Source organism: Oryza glaberrima, chromosome 5 (genome assembly GCF_000147395.1).
Source record: "Oryza glaberrima chromosome 5, OglaRS2, whole genome shotgun sequence".
Lineage (NCBI taxonomy): Eukaryota > Viridiplantae > Streptophyta > Magnoliopsida > Poales > Poaceae > Oryza > Oryza glaberrima.
Genome location: NC_068330.1, coordinates 20649423 through 20674606, shown reverse-complemented (window position 1 = coordinate 20674606; position 25184 = coordinate 20649423). Strand labels below are relative to the sequence as shown.

The 25184-nt window shown below is 42.0% G+C and overlaps 2 protein-coding genes across 2 annotated transcripts; both read left to right on the top strand.

Moving 5' to 3' along the window:
* Positions 1-14782: 14782 nt before the first annotated feature.
* LOC127772656 (WRKY transcription factor 55-like) lies at positions 14783-17711 on the top strand. Its single transcript, XM_052298612.1, has 3 exons — positions 14783-15263; positions 15725-15817; positions 17075-17711. The coding sequence occupies exons 1-3, from the start codon at positions 14869-14871 to the stop codon at positions 17457-17459; spliced, it is 873 nt and encodes a 290-aa protein (XP_052154572.1). The 5' UTR covers positions 14783-14868; the 3' UTR covers positions 17460-17711.
* Positions 17712-23888: 6177 nt separating this feature from the next.
* LOC127774255 (probable WRKY transcription factor 62) lies at positions 23889-24933 on the top strand. Its single transcript, XM_052300501.1, has 2 exons — positions 23889-24172; positions 24255-24933. The coding sequence occupies exons 1-2, from the start codon at positions 23889-23891 to the stop codon at positions 24931-24933; spliced, it is 963 nt and encodes a 320-aa protein (XP_052156461.1).
* Positions 24934-25184: the final 251 nt, after the last annotated feature.

Below are 25184 nucleotides of genomic sequence, written 5' to 3'. Positions count from 1 at the left end.
CCCGCGTGCCCTCTTCTGTCCAACGAAGGAGGGTTGACTTCCACTAGCCTCCTCCTCCTGGTTCCCCTCCACATCCCTTTCCACGTGCCCTTCCTGGTTCCCCTCCGCATCCCTCTCCACGTTCCCTTCGTCGTTCAAATACTGGTTTGGATCCTCGTTCCCCTCTTCTTCGTTCCAGTACTGGTTGCTTCCCTCCGCGATTGTATCGTACAATATCTGTTCCTCATCGTGATCAGCCATCTGTTCATACAGGAAACATCTGCTAAGTCATGAGACATTTATGTTTTAACAATCTTATATTAAAACTCAAATAATCTTATATGCTAAGACTAAACGAACAGTCATGTATGCTAAGTGTAACTGTCATATATTAGAACCCTACACAATCTTAGAAGCTAATTCTAATTACAAATCTAATAATCTTATACTAAAACTCAAATAGTGATATATGCTAAGTCTAGGTGACGTATATTATAGGACCCTAGCTAGTCAATAATTATATACTAAGTCTAATTACAAATATAATAATCTTATATTAAAACTCCAATAATCTTATATGCTAAGACTAAAATAGTCATGTATGCTAAGTGTAACTGTCGTATATTAGAACCCTACACAATCTTACATGCTAAGTCTAATTACAAATCTAATAATCTTATACTAAAACTCAAATAGTGATATATGCTAAGTCTAGGTGACGTATATTATAGGACCCTAGCTAGTCAATAATTATATACTAAGTCTAATTACAAATATAATAATCTTATATTAAAACTCCAATAATCTTATACTAAAACTCAAATAGTCATGTATTCTAAGTGTAACTGTCGTATATTAGAACACTACACAATCTTATATGCTAATTAAGTCTAATTACAAATCTAATAATCTTAATTGCATTACAAATATAACAATCATATATATATAATTACGTCACTTGCCTGCGCGAAGTCCTTCGACGGCTAGCTCTACCACTCCGGCTTGAGGGACGACTCCGACAACGTCTTTTCTGCAAGATACAAAAAGATGTATTAGGATAAACGCGAAGTAACATATATTGCATTTGACGTTCACGTTTCATTCACGATATCGTTCATGTTCGCGTTCTCGTTAAGGTCACGTTTCATTCACCTACGTTTGTTCGTTCACGTTCATTCACCTGCCTATAATTGCATTTCACGTTCACGTTCGTTCGCTCGTTCACGTTATCGTTCACGTTCGTTCGCTCCTTCTCATTCACGTTCGTTGGCTCGTTCACGTTCGTTCGCTCATTCTCGTTCACGTTCATTCACCTTGTTCTCGTTCACGTTCGTTCGCTCGTTCTCATTCACGTTCGTTGGCTCGTTCACGTTCGTTCGCTCGTTCTCGTTCACGTTCATTCACCTTGTTCTCGTTCACGTTCGTTCGCTCGTTCACGTTCTCGGTGTGGCGGCAGCGGGACGGCGGTGTGGCGGCAGCGGAGCGGCGGTGGGGCGGCGCGGCGGCGGCGTGGCGCCGCGCGCGGCGTGGCACGGCGGCGGCGTGCGGCGTGCGGCGTGGTGCCGTCGTGGCACTACGCCCGGTGCCGGCGTTTCGCGGCCGCGGCGTTGCGCGGCGGCGGCGTGGTGCGCCGCCGGTGGCCCGTGGCGCGGCAGCGGTGTGGCGGCGCGGCGCCGGTGCCGTGCCGCGGCGGCGTCGTGGCGTCTCATGGCGCGGCGTCGTCGTGGCGCGGCGTCGTGTCGTGACGAGGTCGGCGTCGGCGTCTGAAACTCGGCGGCCGGCGGCAACCGAGAGGGAGAGAGAGAGATCGAGATCGGAGAGAGAGATCGAGAGGGAGGCGGCGGCAGCTCTCACCCCAGAGATACGGCGGCGGAGGAGGAGGCGGAGGCGGCGGCAACAACGACGAGCGCGAGACGACGGTGAGATACGGCGGCGGCAGCGGCGCGGGGATGCCCTAGGCAGTGGCGGCGAAGGAGAAGCCGAGAGAGATCAATCGGGCAAAAACTTCTAAGTGTTGGAGGAGAAGACGAGGGCGCGCATCGGGAATATATATAGCCCTAGATCTTTAGTCGCGGTTGATGAGAACAACCGGGAGTAAAGATATCTTTACTCCCGGTTGTTGAGAACAACCGGGACTAAAAAAAAGATCTTTTGTCCCGGTTGTTCTCAACAACCGGGAGTAAAGATATCTTTACTCCCGGTTGTTCTCATCAACCGGGACTAAAGATCTTTTCCCGCTATTTTCAAATTCTTTTTAAACCCGGTTAGGGTTAAGAACCAGGACTACTAATAAGCGCACTGAATATTATTTTCCATTACATATGTGTTTCTAAAATAGAAGATAATGCATTACAATTATTTAAAGTACAAAGATTAATGATAATTACTTCAAAAAATTATTGTTGTCTGTAATAAATTAAGTGGATAAAACGTAATAAGCAAATATATGATTTAAAATTAATAAAAATTCTAATAATCATATATACTTAGCATATGAATGATATTATTAAATTGGTAAAAACTCTAATTAACATATGTATATACATACGGCATGATTTAAAATTAATAAAAATTGTAATCATCATATATACTTAGCATAGGAATTATATTAAATTAATTGTTAAAAACTCTAATTAACATATGTAAATGCCACATGCATGATTTAAAAATTTTAAAAATTCGAATAGTCATATATAATTAGTATATGAATGATAGTAAATTAAATTGTGAAAAACTCTAATTAACATATGTAAATGCCACATGCATGATTTGAAACTTTTAAAAATTCTCTAGTCAATTATAATTAGCATATGAATGATAGTAAATTAAATGTTAAAAACTCTAATTAACATATGAAATTGCCACCTGCGTGATTTAAAACTTTTAAAAATTGTAAGTATCGCATATAACTAGCATATACATGATTTAAACTTGTTAAAACCTCTAATAATCGTGTGTAATTAACATATGCCATACATCAATTGATTTACATGGATAATCAATACATCCAAAATAGTTTACATCGTGTACACAATAATTACGGCAATACATCGGCAGTGATGGTTGACCGCACGTACTTTCTCCTCACTATTGTTCCCTCCTTGTGATCGCTACGTGAGTAAGGGGTGTCTTCATTTGATAGGAGGATGCTAGGGTCAATCGTCACCGTGAAAGGGGGTTGCCCATCCAACTGATCGTAATCCACGTCAGTCTTGTCCTCAACTCTGACGATTTTTCTTTTGCCTGGGAGAACCACGTGACGCTTAGGCTCGTCAAGCCCTCTGCCTTTCTTTCCTTTGCTAGACATGTCCTTCACGAAAAAGACTTGTGTTACATCATTGGCAAGGACAAAAGGTTCGTCCGAGTATCCAACCATGTTATGGTCAACCGTTGTCATCCCACTGTCATCAATCATTACGCCTCCACCAGTCAACCTAACCCATTGGCACCGGAACAAAGGGACCTTAGAGGACCATAGTCAAGTTCCCATATGTCCTCGATGGCACCGTAATACGTGCCAGTTGTTCCATCGTGTCCAATGGCATCGACACGAACAACGCTGTTTTGGTTCGTGCTCTTCATGTCTTGGGCTCTCGTGTAGAATATGTACCCATTGATCTCATATCCCTGGAATGTCGCGATCAACCCAGACGGTCCCCTCGCCAGGAAGGCAAGTTGTTGGTTGATCGACTCGTTACCCATGAGATGTTGTCGTATCCACGCGAGGAAAGTATCAATGTGATGCCGTGTAATCCATGCATCGGACTTACCGATGTTCCTGGCGCGAACTAGAGCCAAGTGCTCCTCGATGTAAGGAGCTACTAATGAAAATTGTTGCAGAACCGTGAAATGGGCTTTACGGAATAAATTGCTGTCTACCGTCATTATTGCTTTCCTTCCGAGAGTTCCCTTTCCCCGTAGTCTCCCTTAATGGCGTGATTCAGGTACCTCGATTGGGCAAAGATCTTCGATAAATTCTACGCAAAATTCGATGACCTCCTTTGTTCCATAACTCTTGGCGATGCTTGCCTCTGGACGAGCACGGTTACGAATATACTTCTTCAGAACGCCCATGTACCTCTCGAAAGGAAACATGTTGTGTAGGTACACAGGCCCGAGAATACTGATCTCTTTCACAAGGTGACAAAGCAGATGCGTCATTATATTGAAAAATGAAGGTGGAAATATCAACTCAAAACTAACGAGACATTGCACCACATCATTCTGAAGGGCTTCTAATCTATCCAGATCGATGACCTTTTGCGAAATTGCGTTCATGAATGCACATAGTTTTGTTATTGTTGCCTGGACATTGTCTGGAAGGATACCCCTTATTACAACTGGTAGCAGTTGTGTCATCAACACGTGACAGTCATGAGACTTTAGGTTTGTGAACTTCTTCTCCTTCGTGCTTATTATTCACTTGATATTCATGGAGTATCCAGACGGTACCTTTATGCTCTCCAAGCATTCAAACATACTTTCCTTCTCTGCCTTACTAAGAGTGTAGCTGGCTGGACTCAAGTAATGGCTTCCTTTCTCCTTTGGTTCCGGGTGAAGGTCACCGCATTGTTCCATATGCTTCAGATCATTACGTGCTTCCAGTGTATCTTTCGACTTTCCGTATACACCTAGGAAGCCAAGAAGGTTTACGCAAAGGTTCTTAGTGAGGTGCATCACGTCGATTGCATGGCGTACGTCCAAGAATTCCCAATAGGGTAACTCCCAAAATATAGAGTTCTTTTTCCACATCGCCGCATGACCATCTTCGCTCTCTATAGGCTAGCTTCCAGGCCCCTTTCCGAACACTACTTTAAGATCTTTAACCATAGCAAACACTGTTTTCCCGCTGCGATGTTTAGGCTTCGTACGGTGGTCAGCCTTATATTCGAAGTGCTTGCCTTTCTTCCGTACCGGGTGGTTTGCTGCAAGGAATCGACGATGACCCATGTATACAACCTTCCTACAGTGCTTAAGATACGTACTTTCTGTTTCATCCATACAGTGAGTGCAAGCCTTGTACCCCTTGTTGGACTGTCCGGATAGGTTGCTAAGTGCAGGCCAATCGTTGATGGTTACGAACAGCAGCACTTGTATGTTAAACTCCTCCTGTTTGTCCTCGTCCCACACGGGGACACCTTCCTTCTTCCACAACAGCTTAAGATCTTCGACCAGTGGTCTTAGGTACACATTGATGTCGTTACCAGGTTGCTTGGGGCCTTGAATAATAATCGGCATCATTATGTACTTCCTCTTCATGCATAGCCAGGGGGGAGTTTGTAGATACACATCGTAACGGGCCAAGTGCTATGGCCGCTGCTCATTTCTCCAAAAGGATTCATGCCATCCGTACTCAAACCAAACCGTATGTTTCGTGCGTCCTTTCCAAAAATTTTCTGTCGATGTTTCGCCACTGCGAACCATCAGCGGGGTGTCTCAGCATCCCGTCCTGTTAACGCTCTTCAGCGTGCCATCGCATCATTCTAGCATTCCCCTTGTTCCTGAACAAACGTCTTAGCTGTGGTATTATAGGGAAATACCACATCACCTTAGCAGGAATTCTCTTCTTTGTTAGCTGCCCGTCAACTTCTCCTGGACCGTCTCGTCTAATCTTGTATCGTAGTGCTTTGCAAACAGGGCATGCTTCTAGGTTCTCATACTCCTCACCGCGATATAGGATACAATCATTCGGACATACGTGAATCTTCTGAACTTCCAGTCCTAGTGGGCAGACTATCTTCTTAGCCTTGTACGTTGTCTCGGGCAATTTGTTTCCCTCCGGAAGAATGTTCTTGACGAGTTTCAATAAATCGCCAAATGCCTTGTCACTAACCCCATTTTTTGCCTTCCATTGCAAGAACTCCAGAGTGGTATCCAACTTTTTGTGCCCCTGCTCGCAACCTGGGTACAACGAAGTTCTGTGGTCCTCTAACATCTTGTCCAATTTATGGGCCCCCTTTTCACTTTCGCAGTCCTCCTTGGCATCCTGCAACATCTGACCAAGATCATCCGCAACGTCGTTACCATCAGCATCCCTTTCCTCCTCGCCAGTTTGATTTCCTTCAAATCCAACGTACTGAGCAAAGTCCGGAATATTGTCGTCTTCCACTTCATCTTCTTCCATTTCAACACCTTGCTCTCCGTGGGATGTCCAACAGTTACAGCTTGGCATGAACCCCGACTCAAACAAGTGGAAATGAATAGTCCTGGATGCAGAATACTCCTTCTGATTCTTACACTTATTGCATGGACAACAAATAAAACCCCTTTGCCTGTCTCAAAAAATAGTGCACGCTGTCAATAAACTCTTTGGACCGCCGGTCAGCGTACATCCATTGCCGATCCATCTACATGAGTCGAAAAAAAATCGTACAAAAATAATTATTCTTACAATAATAACAGTCATACAATAATTATAAGATAATTACAAACTGTTTCAACAGTCATACAAATAATTCATACAAAAATCTTAAAATATTACACCAAATAATTCTTATTTACTATTTCTAAAGTTTTAAAGTAATTTTAATGTGTTTTACTTCTTTTAATTTTCATTTTAGTTTGTTTTCTAGTATTCAAGATTAACTTTCACTACAGTTTTCCTTCTCAACTATTTTATAAAACCTTCTTTAGCAAATCAACTAAATTTCTATATATTCTTTCTTCCCTACACAAATTTTCTCCCTCATCAACTTACAACTAAATTTTGGAGACAAAAAAATGTGCAAAACATAGCTGCAAATGTAATATGACAAAAAAAATATTGGAGGATGAAGTTGCAAACCTTTTAGGCACCTCCGATTTATATGTAATCACCAAAATAAATTCACTAGAAATTTTGGCATGACCGCCCCTCTTTTTTGAAGAAATTTTAAAGCTTTCTCGGGCAGCTGGAGCAGGAAGAAGACATATATATATATAGGGGTGGGACTTTAGTCCCGGTTGGTGTTACCAACCGGGGCTAAAGATCCCCGACATCTATAGTCCCGGTTGGTATTACCAACCGGGACTAAAGATCAAATATGCCCGTTACCCTTTTTAACCGGGACTAAAGATCATCTTTAGCCCCGGTTTTTATTGCATCCGGGACTATTGTGGAATTCGGCCGACCGACGAAAGATGATTTCTCCACTAGTGAGTGTAATACCAGTATACTATAATTCAAGTGTGAGCTTGACTTACAGCTAGCACAGGCAACTAGGCAAACAGATAACGAGAAACTATCATGTGATTGATGATGGTCAAGCACGTCGTCCATGATTGAGAAATCGTATAACCCCTTTCAACCAATGAAAGGCCAGCTTGTATAGTTGTACACAGCTACTTAAAAAATATATACATGCATACATATTACATATTATATATGTGGCGCTGCCAAAATTAACGGGGAGAATTAACAATTTAAATTACTCCTCCTATTTCATATTATAAGTTTTTCTTTAATTTTTTTTTAAAAATTGATTATTTTAAAAAAAAACATAACAATATTTTTGACACAAAACAAACATTCTACTCCCTTTGTTTCACATTATATATAAGATTTTTTGGCATCTCCAACCATTGTCTAGAGTGACTAATTAACATCCATATAAATTTGGACACATGCATGCATTCATGCATGAATCTATTTAAACTAAAACATCTTATAATGCTGAACAAAGAAAATATCAAAATATATTCAATATTAGATTTAATGAAACTACTTTTGTGTTGTGAATAATGCTATTGGCTTGGTCAAATGTAATTGAAAATTTTGACTTAGAAAAAAAAGTTAAAACAAGTTGCAAAATTTTACGATCCTTAAAAAAGTATCATGAGGTACTTAAATTTTTACACTAATTTTTTTTATCTCGAGGTATTTAGTATCTGGAAGTACCAAATTTTACACTAGAAAATATGATACCTTCCTGTACTTTGGCCCTGTTTAGATCCCACCCTAAAATTTTTCACCCTGTCACATCGAATGTTTGAACAACTGCATGACGTATTAAATATAGGCTAAAAATAACTAATTGCACAGATTGCGTCTAATTTGCGAGACGAATCTTTTAAGCCTAATTGCTTCATGATTTGACAATGTGGTGCTACAGTAAATATTTGCTAATGACGGACTAATTAGGCTTAATAAATTCGTCTCGCGGTTTACTGACGGATTCTGTAATTAGTTTTTTTTATTAGTGCACGAACACCTCATGCGACATCCTATATAATACCCGATGTGACACGCCAAAACTTTACACCCCTGGATGTAAACACCCGGCCCCTTTATCAAGGATATAAAAAGTACCCTAATCAATAACGCTTAAGAACATGGTTGTGTTAACGACGAAATTTGGTAAGCCCAAAGTCATCATCGGCTTAGAGTCAGCATCGGCTTCAAAATTATGGAATCAGCCGATGGGGGTCGTCAAATCGCCAGCAACCGTGTTCTCGATGGAGTCGGATCAACTAAAGGGAATTTATCCAGAAGAGTCCGGGTTCAAGAAGGATGCGGCGTGGAAGTTTATCTACTCCCTCTGTCCCATAATATAAGGGATTTTGAGTTTTTCTTGCACCGTTTGACCACTCGTCTTATTCAAAAAAAAATTGGAATTATTAGTTAATTTTTTTGTGACTTGCTTTATTATACAAAGTACTTTAAACACAACTTTTCATTTTTTATATTTGCATAATTTTTTTGAATAAGACGAGTAGTTAAACAGTACAAGCAAAAACTCAAAATCCCTTATATTATGGGACGGAGGGAGTATTAATTAGGAATAGTTTGTTAGTTTTCTTTTATCTTTAGGAAAGTTTTCTCTTGTCCAACAAGTACTTGTATCAACCCATGGGTATAAATATGTACACTTGGGGTCTATGTAATCAATCTATCGATCAATACAACTACTCTCGGCGCATCGCCACCCTCTTTACCGAGGTTTTTACTTATCATCCGACGGAACCTGGCACCTGATGCGGGGCTGCATCAGCTTTCGATCTCCGGCGAAGGGGTAAGTCCTACGTTCCGTCGGCCCAGGCAATTGTATCGTTTACGTCAGCGTCATTCAAGGCTGCATTAATACATTCGACCTCTTGGATTGCTCTGGTTTAGATGATATATTTGCCTACCTATTTATCATATGTCTCTGTTAATCTAGTTTTAGCATATCAATTTAGCTTTATCGGCTGCTTCTCGTTTTAGGGTTTCTGCCGGTATCGACTAAATCGCGTTGCTATATTAGATTAGCTTAGACATCTACCACCCTGAAAACTCAGTCAACGGCTTGATTGTATAGATATTATGTTTCTTTTCATACTTAGTGCTGCATTAGTTAAGTTCGATCTACTAAGTCGTGCTTAGAACCACAATCTCTAGCCTGCCTCTTGATTGCCAATAAGGGTTTTCATCGGGGTTTCAGCTGGTGAGTTATCTGAACGTTGCATCGGCTCATCAGGATTGCATATATATATAAGTTGGATTTAGCCGATAACAACAAAGGTTTCACTGTTTAATCTAATCTTGTGGATTTCATGACATCGGACCTCCAGCCGATGTGTGCTTTAACCTTCGGATCGATGCTTATTTATCATATCATTATTTGTCAATTGGTTTATACTGGATTATATTGTTATTTTATTACATCATCATCAGCCGATTGCCTTTAAATCATTATCTACATTGGACATATAGCTAATTGCTTAAACCCTATCGCTATCGGCTAGTATCGGTATCGGCTATTATCGGCTATCGGCTGGAACTACTCCATCGGCTTGTCAGCCGATCGGCTGTTTTGATCTACTATTTGCATATCTTGTCAGTTGTAGGATCAAACTGACTGGCACGCCCGCATCTCATCAAGATTTGGACCTGCACAGGAGCTAAGCAGATCTCCCAGGCTGTGTTCGATTTTTCGTTAACAGGTTGATTGTTTATAAGTTTCCAAAAGAATCACTGCTACTAACAGTGAAGAAAAAATATTTGAAATAAATTAGTTGTGTCATTAATCAGGTGTATCCTTCAAACTATTCCAACTAAATAGGTTGTGAAATTGTGATTAAGGGGGATTTTCTTTGACTTGTAGATTATGCATATCATCATGGTTAACGTATGATTTCTTTAAAAACTTTCTACACCAACAATGTTTAAATCACTTATTCTGGGTTATTTATTATGTTTATAATATTTAATTCGTCCTATAAGAAATTGTCCATAGTATGTCAACCATCCAAGAGGAACCCTTCCAAAACTGTTTTTAAAATTACTCCAAGCTAGTTGCAATATCTTTTTCCCATTATATGTGTCATTGATCAGGCCATGCATGAGCATGATTTCTTTCTGTCACAGTCAAACCGTGTGGCTCACCCATAAACAAAGTGTGCGTTGTGCAAGATACCGTGCTCCAGATAAGATCCATGCAGATATATATAATAAAGTATCAATTAATTAATAACGTAAGGTAGTAGTATATACATAAACTAAAAAAGGTATATAACGTAAGGTACCGTGCTCATTAGTTTTTTCCACGCCGAATAGTTAATTGTATATATCAGCCATCATTTCGAGGCATTAGTGTTCATGCCACTATACATCACGACCATTTTATTTTGCAAAAAACTAGTGATAGCTAGGCTAATCAGCATCTTACGCTTGATATATGGATGGTACGATTTTAAAATATCGTCATGCATATGCTTACGTTTGTATTTGATCGTCATTACTGATGCCATTTTGCTTATGTCAGCGCACCTCCTAATAGGTCAATTAATGAAGGTTCATAAGAGAGGGCGTGACAGCAATCACGTGAAGCCCTCTTTTCCTGAATAAGAGTAACATCATTTTTAATTTAGTAATTAACCAGCACTAATCAAGCACCAACCCTTTCAGCAGATAGAGCGCATAAAAAATAGAGCACGAAAAAACAATTACTTTAACCACTTCAAGATTTGACTTGATAGTACTTTTTTTTTCAAGCAGAACAGTACCATGTTAAACACGATGAAATACAATAACAGAAAGACCGCTTAGTATGAAGGGATCTTACACTTACACAATACAGCAGGTGGGAAGGACCTCCCAAGTAAATCAGTTATTAGTCAAGAGAGCATGTCACACTAGCAAAGCAATGCATATCGAACAAATGTGAGTTGTTTCAACCTCATCATCTCTTTAGATAGTTATTTTTTTTTTCAAAAAGCGCGGGTATGAATGTACTTCAAGTAGTTTTAAATTTTCAAACACCTTTTTAATGTATTCTTCTATGTTTTCCCTTACAAAAATAAATAGTACTCCCTTACAAACAAATAATTCATCTTTGTGAAGCAGTATAAATAGAGAGCAACAAAGTTAACATCTATCACATAAGCACAGCAATGCACATTGAACAAAGTCATAGTGCATACTACTAGTTAATTGCCATCACATGTTCATCATGTCAGTGGCGGTCTGGTGGAGCCAACAACACTGTCTTATGCGGATAACTAATAGTATTTTTTTATTAGCTGGCTGCTTTTTTAAGATATTGATGTCAGTCGATGGAATAGTCTATCATAAAGATGTAGTGACGAAGCTCGCACGACCGTCCAACCTATCCAAGAGGTGACTACGCTGCTTCATCAAGTAAATATACAATTAGTCACCTGCTGTGCTCGTAAAAATACTGAAATAGAACTGTTTTTTTATGCCAATGTTCATACTCCATACGTGTCAACCGTGGAATGCAACCGGTGGTCGGAATACGTAGTTCGAGAAAAACCCAACACGAACCAAATAGCAGCAGGCACTGTACGTACTTGTCATCAGCTCATATCTATCCACTTGGCCTCCGCCTGCTAGATCCGGTGAATCTGCCGCCATTGACGCACCTCAGAAAAATTAAAGATGCATGCTTTCCAGCTCGTTACTGTTGCTGCCCAGATTCCGCAAAAGCTCATCCAAAATGGAATACTAGTAGAGTAGTGTGGAACCATGTGGTGGCTGTCGGGGACACGGACGCGCTTTGCGTATATCGATCGATCACCACGTACGAGCGCGTAGAACACCCGTTCACCAGTATCAAAAATCAAAAGGCCACACCTGATATGACGGACGATCCCGTTAAGAGTCAAGCACAAACCGGGGAAAAACTATTGTTTTCGCTGCAAAAACCTCACGCGGCGTCCACCCGAGGGAGCGTACGTCACGCCGCTGACGCTGCCTGTGCTGACGTCCAGGGCCTGACGCAGAGGTGGTGGAAATGGAAAGCACCTGATCGATGAGTGTACAGTATAGGGCTAGGTTTTTTTTTTTTTGGAGAACGTGCATAGCAACTCAGGTGCTCTGGATAAGTACACCGGCCGGCCCAATATATTGTTAATGTTGAGAAGAAAGAGATGATTGTCTCTGGAATCTGGATGGCTGGATGGTGACGATGGTCAGTTGGTCACTTAATTGGGGGATGGCATGCATGGCATGTCACCTGTTCAAATTATGATATTCACTTAAGGTCTCATCTTTTCTCTTATACTTATTATTTAAAATTTAAATTTTTAACTTTAAATTTAGAGTTGATTTTAAGGGTTTTTCATCGAAATTTATTTTTCAGCCTTTGCTTTTACATCGCTAATAACACGTATATAAAAGTTTTATTTACAAATTACTTTTTATTTGCAAATATGTCGTTTCGCTTATTCCGCGAATAAGCTAAGAGAAATGATGGCTTGTGATCACCATGGTAATATGGTATTACACACAAGCTAAATCCCTCCGTCTCAAAATAAGTTGATTTTTAGAGCTTATTTTCTTCTCTCCAACAAATAAAGTTTAGTTTTAGCCTTCTATATATCCATGATCTATAAATTAAGGAACTTTATCGATCCCTTTAGGCCATTCCCAACTCAAGACACTAGACATAGTTTACATAAACTCCACATCATCAAGAAACTAGTACTAGACACTACTCTTTCAATGCAAACATCACTATTCCATACTTAAATTTGATGCTACTTACTACCTCTGTTTCACAATGTAAGTCATTCTAGTATTTCCCACATTTATATTGATGTTAATGAATCTAGACATATATATCCATCTAGATTTATTAACATCAATATGAATGTGGGAAAATGATAGAATGAATCACATGAAACGGAGGAAGTATCTCACATGATGTCTTGGATGTTGTGTAAAAACCATATCTCATGCAAGACATGGTTTCCTTCTCTTTTCTCATTTATTTACTTGCCATATCATTTTTCATTTTAGATGGCAGCTTATTTAATACCATGCACACCATCCTAGTCATTGGGTTGGAAATGACCTTAGTGTCCCATCCCTACCCACCCATCAATACTACTACTGTTTTTCTATTGATAAGAGAAACTTTGAAATTTTTCTCTGTTTCATTTATTGTGGGAAAGAGGGAGTACAATTAAGTATATACCCCCTCCATCTAAAAGTTTATTTTTCTTTTTTTTTTCTAAAGGAGATGTTCATAATTGTAGTCATCGTGCATCCAAGACTTAAATGAAGAGATTATCTTTTCGTTTTGCCGTGCTAGATTAAATTGTTAACAATAATCTGATCAACCATCTTAATACTCGTTGGTTGCATGTGTGCATTTTTTTTTATCTTTGTTACATGCAACATATTTGATTTATTGGTTTTGATGATAAAAGAATTATGCCTTAGATTGGATGGAGGGAATACATCACAATTTCGGTGAGGCTCACAAGATTTTACTCCAGTTTTTCCTATATAGTTGGCTTAAATTATAAAGTATGGATCCCATGTCGTATGTACCTGATTTCAACCTCACGTTCAAGCTAGCTATTTTTGTCATCGTTGTCTTTAGCGCAAAATTAAAATAATGTAATGTTTTCCTCTTCTTCTTTTTTTGGACCACTTTGTACAAATTTGTTTTCTTTTCACCAACATTGGCATATGATTTTGTTTAATCCATCTTCCACCAAAAGACAACTTGTTAGTACGTAATTGTGCTTTCTTGAGGTAAGATGGATGTTGATAGCATTGCTCAATATATTCCTATAGGTGCCATCTCTGAATGTAAGTTCGATCTTGCATTGACTTTGTTAAATGGGAAATAATGTTTTGTCTGCAATGAAGATTTTTGTAGCTTTTGACGGTTTCTTTTATAGATTTCATGGAAAATGACCTCATGATACCTATGGAGATATATAGTGTATGACAATGTAGTATTTTCTTACAGCAACATTGAATTTGTAGCATGATTAAAAAAATACGGAAGACGTTGTATGAACCCACATTTATTGCCCATACCTCCGCTTTATAAATTAATAGCTACTACTTAATACAAAGTATATCATATTTATGGTGCCTCTTCAAGAAAAGAAATCCCTCACTTTTAATGCGCACATCCGCACCCATACATGTATGGACAATATAGTAGAGGCACGAAGAGCTAACCTTACATTAAACTTTGAAAGAATAAAGTAGTATAATAATTAGTGGGTGCGGAAGAATAAACTAGTGGAGTACAAATGATGATGGTAGGTGAATAAACTAGTACAGAAGATGATAGATGAGGAATAAAGTATTATCTCGGGATTTCAAAATCTCTTATATTTTAGGACAAGTTCAAATGGCATATAATCTCTTATATTATGTGACGAAAAGAGTATGTTTTTGAAGTGTCGCTGTCTTTGTGTGTGCTATTAGCTTAAGAAGGTTAAACTCCTTACACACATCTCATCGAATATTTACCTGGTCAATGGTTGAACAACTTGCATTGAACCCAAAGATCAGAGCCTCTATAGATAGCTGCTTCTACTAAGCCAGTACACAAGTATCCAGAAAAGGACACCCCTAGTCCAAACCAAAGTTCACATCGTCTCCACCTACTGAAGGGGTACACCTCAGCCAGCTAACTGCGCTGCCCAATCTCTCGATCCCCAATGGCGAGGCGCCTGCCAAAGTCCGAGAGGTCGCCGTCGCCGCCACCGCCGCCGCCGCCCGGCGACCAAAGGGACGCTGCCATCCAGGAGCTCAGTAAGGGCAGCGAGCTGGCGACGCAGCTCATGGCGCAGCTGGAGCTCATCCCGGAGCGGGAGCTCGACGGCCGCCGCGACGACGCGCTGGCCAACGTGAGGAGCCTCTCCATGTCCCTCAGCTCCTCGCTCTACGCCCTCCGGTCCGAGAGGAGGGAGCACCACTACTGCGGCTCCTCCTCCTCATCCGGCGGCGCTGGGCCAGCTGCTGTCACCTCCGTCTCCGGCGGCGGCCGCGGCGGCGGCAGCGGCGCAAGAAATAAGACGAAGCGCCGGCGAGGCAAGCATGGCGAGGAGCTCACGTGAGTAACGAAAAACACTGTGTGTTCGATCGATTTCTTCTTCTGCTACCGCTGGACTATATATAGGATGCAAATCTATATATGAGGATGTGAAGTAGATAATTAAGAACCCCAACCGGCAGATCTGTGTGTGTTCCATTTGAGTTTGATTGGCTGTTCATTAATTTGCTTAATTTCCCTGTTGTCTCTCTAATTGTTAGCTTGCTTTGAGGGAAAAAGAAAATGGAGCTGTTAATAGTTTATGCCGAAACAAGTATAGATCTAGTATACTTAGCGGACACTAAAAGAGGTTTTTAGCAAGCTGGATTTTGTTCTGCCCCATTCGGATTATTTGGGAGGCTTGATGTACATATGCTTGCTTTTCACGAGTAGTACTGTCTGGATCTATATTTCATGGATAGGAAACTTGTTAACGAGTTAAGTGAATATATGATTTACTTTGTCTTCCTTTTTTGTTTCAGCGAGACTGTATTCATTACTACGACACCAGAAAATGATGGGTTTCACTGGAGGAAATATGGCGAGAAGAAGATCCTCAACAGTGAATTTCGAAAGTAACCCTCAATTCATGAAGTTCTGATGGACTTTTCTTTGATTCAATTTCTGAAGATTTAGCATTACCTTAATCAAAATTCAAACATGGATTGATAATTCCCTTTTATTCATAAAAAAAAAGAATTAATACTGCAGGAATTAATTCTAGCTACCTCTAATAAAGGAGTATTACCTAGGTAATTAGTAGCATACATATATAGTGCCAGCAGACGTGTCACAACAAGAACACTAAGGTGTGTCCTCGGAGAAATATCAGGATGCATTTTAGATGTGTGTGCGTGTGTGATAGCTAGCTCTAATTTAAGGATTTGTGTGCATATATCTCATTTTGGGTGAGCAGAAATGAACCAACCTTTCCTTTGAAATGGTCGGTTTGTACATAATTGCAAATAGCAAAATATATGTAGTATGATACTCATGTTTTTATTACATTACTTTTGTCGGAATAATGGTATATATGCTTCTAATTATTGGGAAATAGTTATATATAACTTGTTTTCCGAGGTGTAAATGGGCCAAAAATATAGAAAATCTGGGTAAGTGACCTTTGCAAATACACTTATAGAACAATTATATTATTTGAAGTAGAGTGATAATTATGAAAAGTAGAGTGAGATACCAACTCTTTCCTAAAATTCCTGTAGTGCTATGATCATATGATTTGTGTGCAGTTGTAATTGACTGAGTTCATTAAGAACTTCTATTATCTTAAAAAAAGTGCAGTTCTTTTTTTTTGAGGGAAAATAAGGGCAGTTCTTAGTAACTGAATAGGACAAGGAAATTTTAGTGAGTAAAGATTGTAGAAATCTTTTTTTAACTAAAATGTTGTTCATTAGTATGTTTTGAAGGTATTTCATTTAAATAAAAGGATTATACTGAAAAATCACATGCATGGAGACATGTACCGTTAAGTGCGGTGCATGCATGCATAGACGTATGAAAGTTTGGCTGAAGTCCAATTAGTCACACAAAAATCAATCAACTAGTTCTCACAACTGTAAATGTTCAGAGTTTAGACTACGACGAGAATGTGCCGAAAGAACGGTGTGCTAGTTCAATTCGTTCACTGCATTTTTCATGCCCATGTACATGAAGTCTCACAATTAATTGGTTTTCACTTATTGAATGGATATTCATTCCGTTTGTGCTTTCTTGGAAAGAAATGTGTATCAACTATATATAAAACTGATGATGATATAGACTGATATGCATACTTATATGTGTTTATATCAATTCATGCACGGTACAATTTGCAGGTTATACTACAGATGTGGTTACAGTGATGAGCGAAAGTGTCAAGCAAAGAAATATGTGCAGCAAGAAAACAACAAACATCCCCCAGAGTTCAGGGTCACCCTCACCAACGAGCATACATGCAATACATTGTTCCAAGATCAGCCCAGTTCAAGCAGTACTAATTCCCAAGTGCTCGACTTCACAAAAGCATCCATTTCCTCACCATTAATGGATTCTCATGTCGGCGCGCCGATCTTGAAGGAAGAGGAAGAAGAAGAAGAAGAAGAAGTTCCCTCCATTGATGAGAGCTCAAGAATCATGTCCACAATTATGCGTAACTATGGAGCCTATGGCGACTATGATGAGTCGTCTCCGCAGTCATGGAATGGCGCCGGCTGGCAGTAATGGAGATCAACTGATCAGTTTTTCCCCACAGTTCTTCAGGTAGTACGTACGAACGTAATTTGCCAGTGATGAACTCATGGTGATCTAGATCTAGCTAGTTTGGCACACATGCAAGCAGCTTCCCTTGCAATTGCCGAATCACAATAATCATCTTTTTAAAGTTATCGCGTAGTACTAGTGAATTATTAGCTAGCTCTTGTTGTATTGTACACAAAAACTTGGATTTTAATTTGCAAGTGATTACTATATATAAGCTCCCGGCATGGCACCTAAATGTGTTCTATGGTTTATCACCTCACTGGTGGAGAAACCATCTTTGGTCGGTCGACCAAAATCCACAATAGTCCCGGTTCCACTAAAAACCGGGACTAAAGATGATTTTTAGTCCCGGTTGGTAGCTACAGTGGGCATATTTGATCTTTAGTCCCGGTTCGTATGTTGTCAGGGACTGTCAGGCCCTCCCGTGATTTTTAGTCCCGGTTGGTAACACCAACCGGGACTAAAAATTCTAACTTTAGTCCCGGTTGGTGTTACCAACCAGGACTAAAGTTAGGAAAAACAAAACCTCTATCCACACGCGCATGCAAAGTCTCCTATTAATTTCATCCTTATCTCCTCCTCTCCCATCCAGCCATCTCCATCTTATCTTCTTCTCTCCTCCTCTCCTCCCATCCTTCTCTTCCTTCTTCTCTCACCCCATCTCCTCCTCCCCTCTCTCCTCCCCTCCCTTCCCCTCCGGCGGGGCGGCGGGATGGAGGCCGGCCGCGGCGGCCCCGGGCGGGGCGACGGGATGGAGGCCGCCGCCGGCAGCCCGACGCGGGGCGGCGAGATGTAGGCGGCGGCGGGCTGCGTCGGGGGCGGCGGCGGCCGGCTGCGTCGGGCGGGAGGCGGCGGCCGGTGCCAGTCGGGAGGGCGGTGGCCTGCTGTGTTGGGCGCAGGGCGGCGAGATGGGGCGGCTGGCGCCAATCGAGAGGGCGGCGGCCGGCGCCGGGCGGGAGGCGGCGGCCGGCGCCGGTCGGGAGGCGGCGACAGGAGAATTTTTTTTTCTCTTCTTTGTGCTATATGATGAATGCTGAAGATGTTGTAGATGTGAACTTTCTTTTTCCTTTCTTTGTTCTCTATGATGAATGCTCTCTGTGATGAGATGTTGTAGATCTGAACAAGTGTAAACAATATGGATGCTTTGTTGTTTGATTTTATTCATTCGATCTATGATTGATTTAGGCTTTGTTGATTTTATTCATTCGATCCACGAGCGAAAGCTAAAGAACAATAAAAAAGGAAAAAGGCCAACCAGATGAAAGGAAAAGAAAAAAAACCAAAACTTTTTAGTCCCGGTTGGTAATAACAACCGGGAATCGATTTTTAGTCCCGGTTATTTGAACCGGGACTAAAGATTGCGATCTTTAGTCCCAGATTCGTAGTCCCGGTTGGAAAACCGGGACTACAAAGGGTTACCAACCGGGACAACAAAGCGTTTCTCCACCAGTGCCTTTATCTTACCTTTACAGAATTTACATTCAAGGGAGAATACACAACCAATTTTTGTTCTCTCAAGTTTCATCCCTGATTTACCTTGGCTCCTCATGTTTCACTTTGTGCAAATTAACCAACTAGTTTCTAAGTTTGCCATTCCCTCCATCCCAAATTAAAATAGAAGCACTTCTGGACTCTCAAGTTTTTCACATATATTAAGGAGAGGTAAGATTAAATAAAAGGTATTTGTGATTGGTTGAGATGGAAATGAAATTGGTGGAGAAGCAGCTATATTTTGAGATAGATCAGGAGTATTGGGCTATTTGGTTAACAGCCAGACATTATGACATTTGTGGCATCCACAACTATAGTGTGGCATACTTTTAAAAAAAAAAATCAGACCCACTTATCATAGTCTCATTTTCTTGCCACAAATGAGACCAACAAATTGTTGGCCATACAATATGTGGCTTGCCACGGTTTGCAAAACTTTTGTGACAAATTGTGGGAGGGTGTCATTCAAACAACACCTATATGCATGTGGGTTAATATAGTTCTTAAGCCCACTTAATATATCCCCTCTATTTATCCTCTACCATGATGTCCCTATAACTCCGCACTCCTAGACTAGACGCCTAAAAATACTCAACCCTCATCAGTTCCACCCTCCTCTATTATCCACCATATATATCTCTTAGGACTGAGACAACACATCACCATTATTACCTCAGCCATCCATTTAGCCCGATGAAACTATCTTCTTACCTCTTTTGTTTCTCTTCTAGGCCCACCTTGTTTTCTAATTTAGCATCACCACGGCGGTTGAAGAGAATGAACTCCGACTAGAGTCTCCACACACCAATCTCATGCACAACCCCAGTAAATTTCATTGAACTTTAAGGCAACCTCACTCCCTGGCACGCAAAACGGAGCAGCGTTTAGCGCATGATTAATTAAGTATTAGCTAATATTTTTCTTAAAAATGGATTAATATGATTTTTTTAAGCAACTTTTATGTAGAAACTTTTTGCAAAAAATGCACCGTTTATTAGTTTGAAAAGCATGCGCGCGGAAAACAAGAAGTAGAGGATGGGAACCGCCACCGCCGAACACAGCCTAAGTCCAAATACTGAATGTTTTTAGGAAAAAGCTAGTGTACGAATATTGTTTTACAGAACATTTACAAACTCTAATATGGAACATTGTTTGAATAATCTTGATTCTCTATAACTCCTAATTCATTAAATCAAATGGCTAAAAAAAATTGTCTGCAAGAGTTTTGTAAGAAAATTAATTTTACTATGAGCACACTGTTCATGTTTTTATTCTCTTTTGGAATCTCACCAACATGATCATGTGCAGCTAGCTAGCTACGCCAGGGGAGTTTCACAACAGCTGGAAGTTTCTAGATCAAGAGATTCAATATTCAGGAGTACAGCACATAGAGAACTAATTTTCAGCTATTCATGTAAAACACGTTTTTCTACACAAGATAATGAGATTGGACAGCTTTCCCCAGGGTCATGTGTGTACAAATATATATTTGTCATCTTGGAGAACAACATTACCATGTGACAGTTCAGATCTATCATGGATAGTAGTACTTGGATAATCCAACTCTATTTTTCATGGTACCATCTCGAACAATAACATATTGTTAGATTGTGTCAGCCGCAAAAGGGAAACTAGTTAAGATGAATTCGAATTACGGTCTGCTTGTAATTCTATACTGTACTGCAAGTTCTCTCCAATTCCCATTTGTCTCTTCTATGCTTAGCTATAACTTTTACCCTGATAATTATATTTTAATCGAGACCATTCGTAGTCTTTAATATGCGTTTGTTTTAGAAAAAGGTGCTAATTAAATTATCAAAAGGGGAAGGGGGTAATTAAAGTAAGGTTACAGTAACCAAAGGCTGTTTGTTTCAGATGGTAGATGATTGTGATATATTATTTTTTACTTTATGGAATTAATTAAGGACATAAATGAATGAATTAAATAATGAAAAGTTAAAAATGATACGCCGGCGCCTCTCGGCCACCATGAGCCGTCCGATCCAGGTGAACTCGGCCTCCCTCTCTCACGCTTGCGTGGGCGCCACCTCAGCCGCCCCGGCCCCGCGGAGACCGGTCAAAGGTCTCCCGGTCCACCGATCCATCGCGTCGCCTTGCGTGCACCCCTCTCGCGTGAGCAGTGTCGCCACCTTGTGGGTCCCACCTTGCGCCCGGCACGGTGGACCGCGTCCACCGGCTTGCGTCGCGTGGGCCGCGCCTCGCTCGGCCTTGGGTCGCCTCCCTCCCGCGCCGGCCCACTCGCCTCGACCGCGCCTGCGCATCTCTTTAGGCTGCGCCCCCTTCGCTCGGCCTAAGTCCAATTAACTTCCCTCCTTCCTTTTCTTTTCCAAGGGATTTAATAAATCCTTTTTCCTTTGTTCCATAAATCAATTCCTTATTCCAAAATTGCATAGACCATTTCCTTTGGTCCCGCACGTCAGTGACTGTCAATAATATTCCTGAGAATATTATTTCTATAAATTCCATAAACCATTTCTCGTCTTCCAGAATTTTCAATTAAACTTTCAAAGTTCATATCTCCTCAACCGCTCGTCCGATTGACTTCGTTCCACTTCCAGTTTTTCTCTAAAATTGAGATCTATTTAATGGCACTATTAATTAGCCTAAATAGGATTTCTCTTTTGATCCTTGTTTAGGTTTTTTTGATTGTTTGCGTATAGTCGCGGTTACCGGATTTTCGTCGATCGTGGATTTCTCGAAGATTCGTGAAGCTCAGTGAAGACCTTGAGCAAGGCAAGTCACCTTTGATCATCTTGCACCTATAATTTAAATCTAAGTATTTCTTTTCTGCAAATATTGCATGAATAGGATTAACACGAGTAATTCGGCCGCGACTTGTGAGATAGCCTGCCGGTCCCAATCCTAATTGCTGCAATTACCCTCCTTGAATTATTGAACACTTAAACCTCCTTTGTCACCTGTTGTGCTTCGATGCACGGGCCCTCGGGCACGCGCATCGGAACACCTTCCCTCAAATTTAAAATATCCAACAATGGGTAAAATTTGGGGTTTTGCAAAAGACTTGGAAAACCCGACACCTAGGTCGGTGCTTGCGAACTAAATGAATTTTCCAAAACCGCAGACCGAGGGACGTACCGGGAGTACGGTTTCCCGCTCTTGCATTTAAGGACCGTTTCCTTGGGATTTCATCCGAACATAAGGCAAGTGCGACCACATGGGTGGAATGGGACACCCCTGGCTAAGTAATTAGCTAATCGGGGGAACCATGATGCCAAGAGACATGTGGATTCAACGGGATGGTGCCGGGGAGAACCCTCGGGCTTCCTGGCACAGTATGGTCTAGGACCTAACCTGATGTCGGTCTGGGACCCCTCTTGTTGGCATATGGTGAACCTGTGTCGGCTTTCGAAATGCCTTGTCGTGAAAGCCCCAAGTCACCAAACGTGTCTGATCCACACGGGCTATGTGACCAAGGCTAGTAACGTCGTGTGGGTAAAGTGTACCCCCTCTGCAGAGGTTATTAAACTGGTCGAACAACCGTGCCCACGGTCATGGGCGGATGTGAGGTGATTCCTAGCATAGTTTTGTTTGACTACTGCTTTGTGAAATTGCTGTTGTGGAATGGGTTCGATGTTTGGAAAAATCTGCAGCTGATGGGATCAGCTAGGCCCGAGTGGCCGTTTGAAAGTTGTTGGCCGGGTGCCAACCTTGAATCAATCCAAAGACTGAAATATTGCACATACTCCGACCGGACGAGATGCACTGTCTCATCCGTGTCGTTTGAGAAGCACTCACTTAGTTGTTTCAAAAAGGAGTTTAAATAAAATCAATTGCAAAAACAACCGCCTTTCCTTTGAAGCCTGCATTAAACACTTAATTCCCATGGCTTGCTGAGTACGAAAGTACTCACCCTTGCTCTATATATATATATATATATATATACTCTGTCTTGAAGAGAAGATGAAGTGAAGCGAAGATTAGGGTTTCGTCCTGGTTCCCAGCCGTCGCCTGTGGTGTTGGGTGTTAGTTCGTTGGTTCCGCTGCTGTTGCTGCTGTTGGTGTTTCCTCGTCCGCGTCGTCGGTTGTATTCTCAGGCTGTTCTGAGCTGCAACCTAAGTTAAGGTAAATAAGTCCTCTATTTAATTTAAGGATTGCAATGGTTCATATTTGTCACCGTGGGTACCAGCGCTATGTCCTGGGACTGGTACTGTGATCGCGGTTTCGTAGGAAGCGGTTCGCGCCGTTTTTCCTACGACACGCTCCTATCAGGTGCCGTTGTACGGCGGTGCCATATTGGGGTATGACAGATTTACATTAAGATCTACAGCACAACTTAGACTCTACACTCAAAAAAGAATGAAATTATCGCATATAGGATTTTACTTCCTCCGTTTCACAATGTAAGTCATTCTAGTATTTTCCACATTCATATTGATGTTAATGAATCTAGATAGATATATATGTCTGGATTCATTAATATCAATATGAATATGGAAAATGGTAGAATGACTTATATTTCACGGAGGGAGTATTAAATTAGCTTTTTACACAAGGTTTGCACCGGTAGAGCAAAGGCCATGTATCAGTCCCTGTTAGTATAACCCATCGGTGCACCCACACGCTTTCAACAACTCATAAACAAGTACAAGTAGCACCAAATTTAACCTAGATTTGAACAACATAGTACATGTGACCTGATGACATGAACAACGTTAACGCACGATGCCATCCATATGCATGGCGCGTAGTAACTAAGTTAGTGACTGACGCGAGCAACTAGACACGCTTCCCGATCGAATTAATCATTTTAATCCACTTTTCTTCCCTTTAATTTCGTCTCTGCTTCCTCTCGAGCTAAGCTCTATCCGATCCAGACCCGCCGCTATAAAAATCCACCACCTTTCCGAGGTTGCGCATATGGCGCTGATTGCCACTGGTGCGACTTCTAGCCCAGCTTCTTCCATGGCGTCCGAGCTGATGGCGCAGGGGCGGGAGTCCGCCGCCGTGCTGGAAGCCCTGCTCCATGGCGCGTCGCTCCCGCCGGCGCACCGCGGCGCCCACGCCCTCGCCGCCGAGATCCTTCGCTGCTGCGACCGCGCGCTCGCCGCGTTGCGCGCCGGCGGCGATGCCGAATCGTCGTCACCCGGCACGAAGCGCAGCAAGTCGGCGACCGCTCAGCCGGCTACGCGGCGGAGGAGAAGGTATATAGCATATATATGTCTCCTCCCGTTCTTGCGACGGCGCGCGCGATCGAGCAGCGACTCAGCAAGAGATCTTTTGCAGAGCGACGGCGAGCGGCGGCGGAGCGGCGGCGGCGGCGGAGCCGGCGAGGGTGGAGATGGCGCGGACGTCGGAGGACGGGTTCCTGTGGAGGAAGTACGGGCAGAAGGAGATCAAGAACAGCAAGCACCCGAGGCTCTACTACCGGTGCAGCTACAAGGACGACCATGGCTGCACGGCGACGAAGCAGGTCCAGCAGTCGGAGGAAGACCCTTCCATCTACGTCATCACCTACTTCGGCGACCACACCTGCAGCTGCCAGACGGCCGCCGCCATGGACGACGACGACGACGATGAAAACTCGCAGCATTTCGTCATCCACTTCGGGTCGGCCACCGCGAGCCGCAGCGGCTCGCCGCCTCTGCTCTACGACGACGACGACGGCGATGTCTGGAGGGAGACGGCGGCCACCCCACCGTCGTCGAGGCAGTCCAGGAGCTCGCCGGAGGTGGACGGGGAGGAATCCGGGGTGAAGATGAGCAAGGAAGAGCCAGTGGACTCGTGTCCGGCGCCGTCAGCGGTGAGTTCGCCGGCCGACGTCGTTTCTTGTTCGTCTCCGGCAATGGAGCCCGATCTGCTGCGCTGCTTGAACTGGGATGATGACTTTGGAGACAGCTCGTTCGTCGACGCCGATGAGTTCATGAATTTTGATGAGATTGATCTGTTTCAAATCTACTCCTAGCATTATTCCACTAAATTGCGTGATAAATCGTAACTAGGTTTGTAATATTGTAGGATGTGTTTCTGCAAGTATTATTGTTGCAACTGTGAGGTGATCGTGGGTGAGATTTTTCTTCTTTGTGTGTGTGAGAGAGAGGTTCAGTACTTCGGAATCCAAAAAGGAATTCCGGCACTAGAACGGGTACGGTTATCTCTAGTGCAGGGAAAAAATTCCCCAAAAAAAAATCAAAAGTAATTGCAATTTTTGTAAGT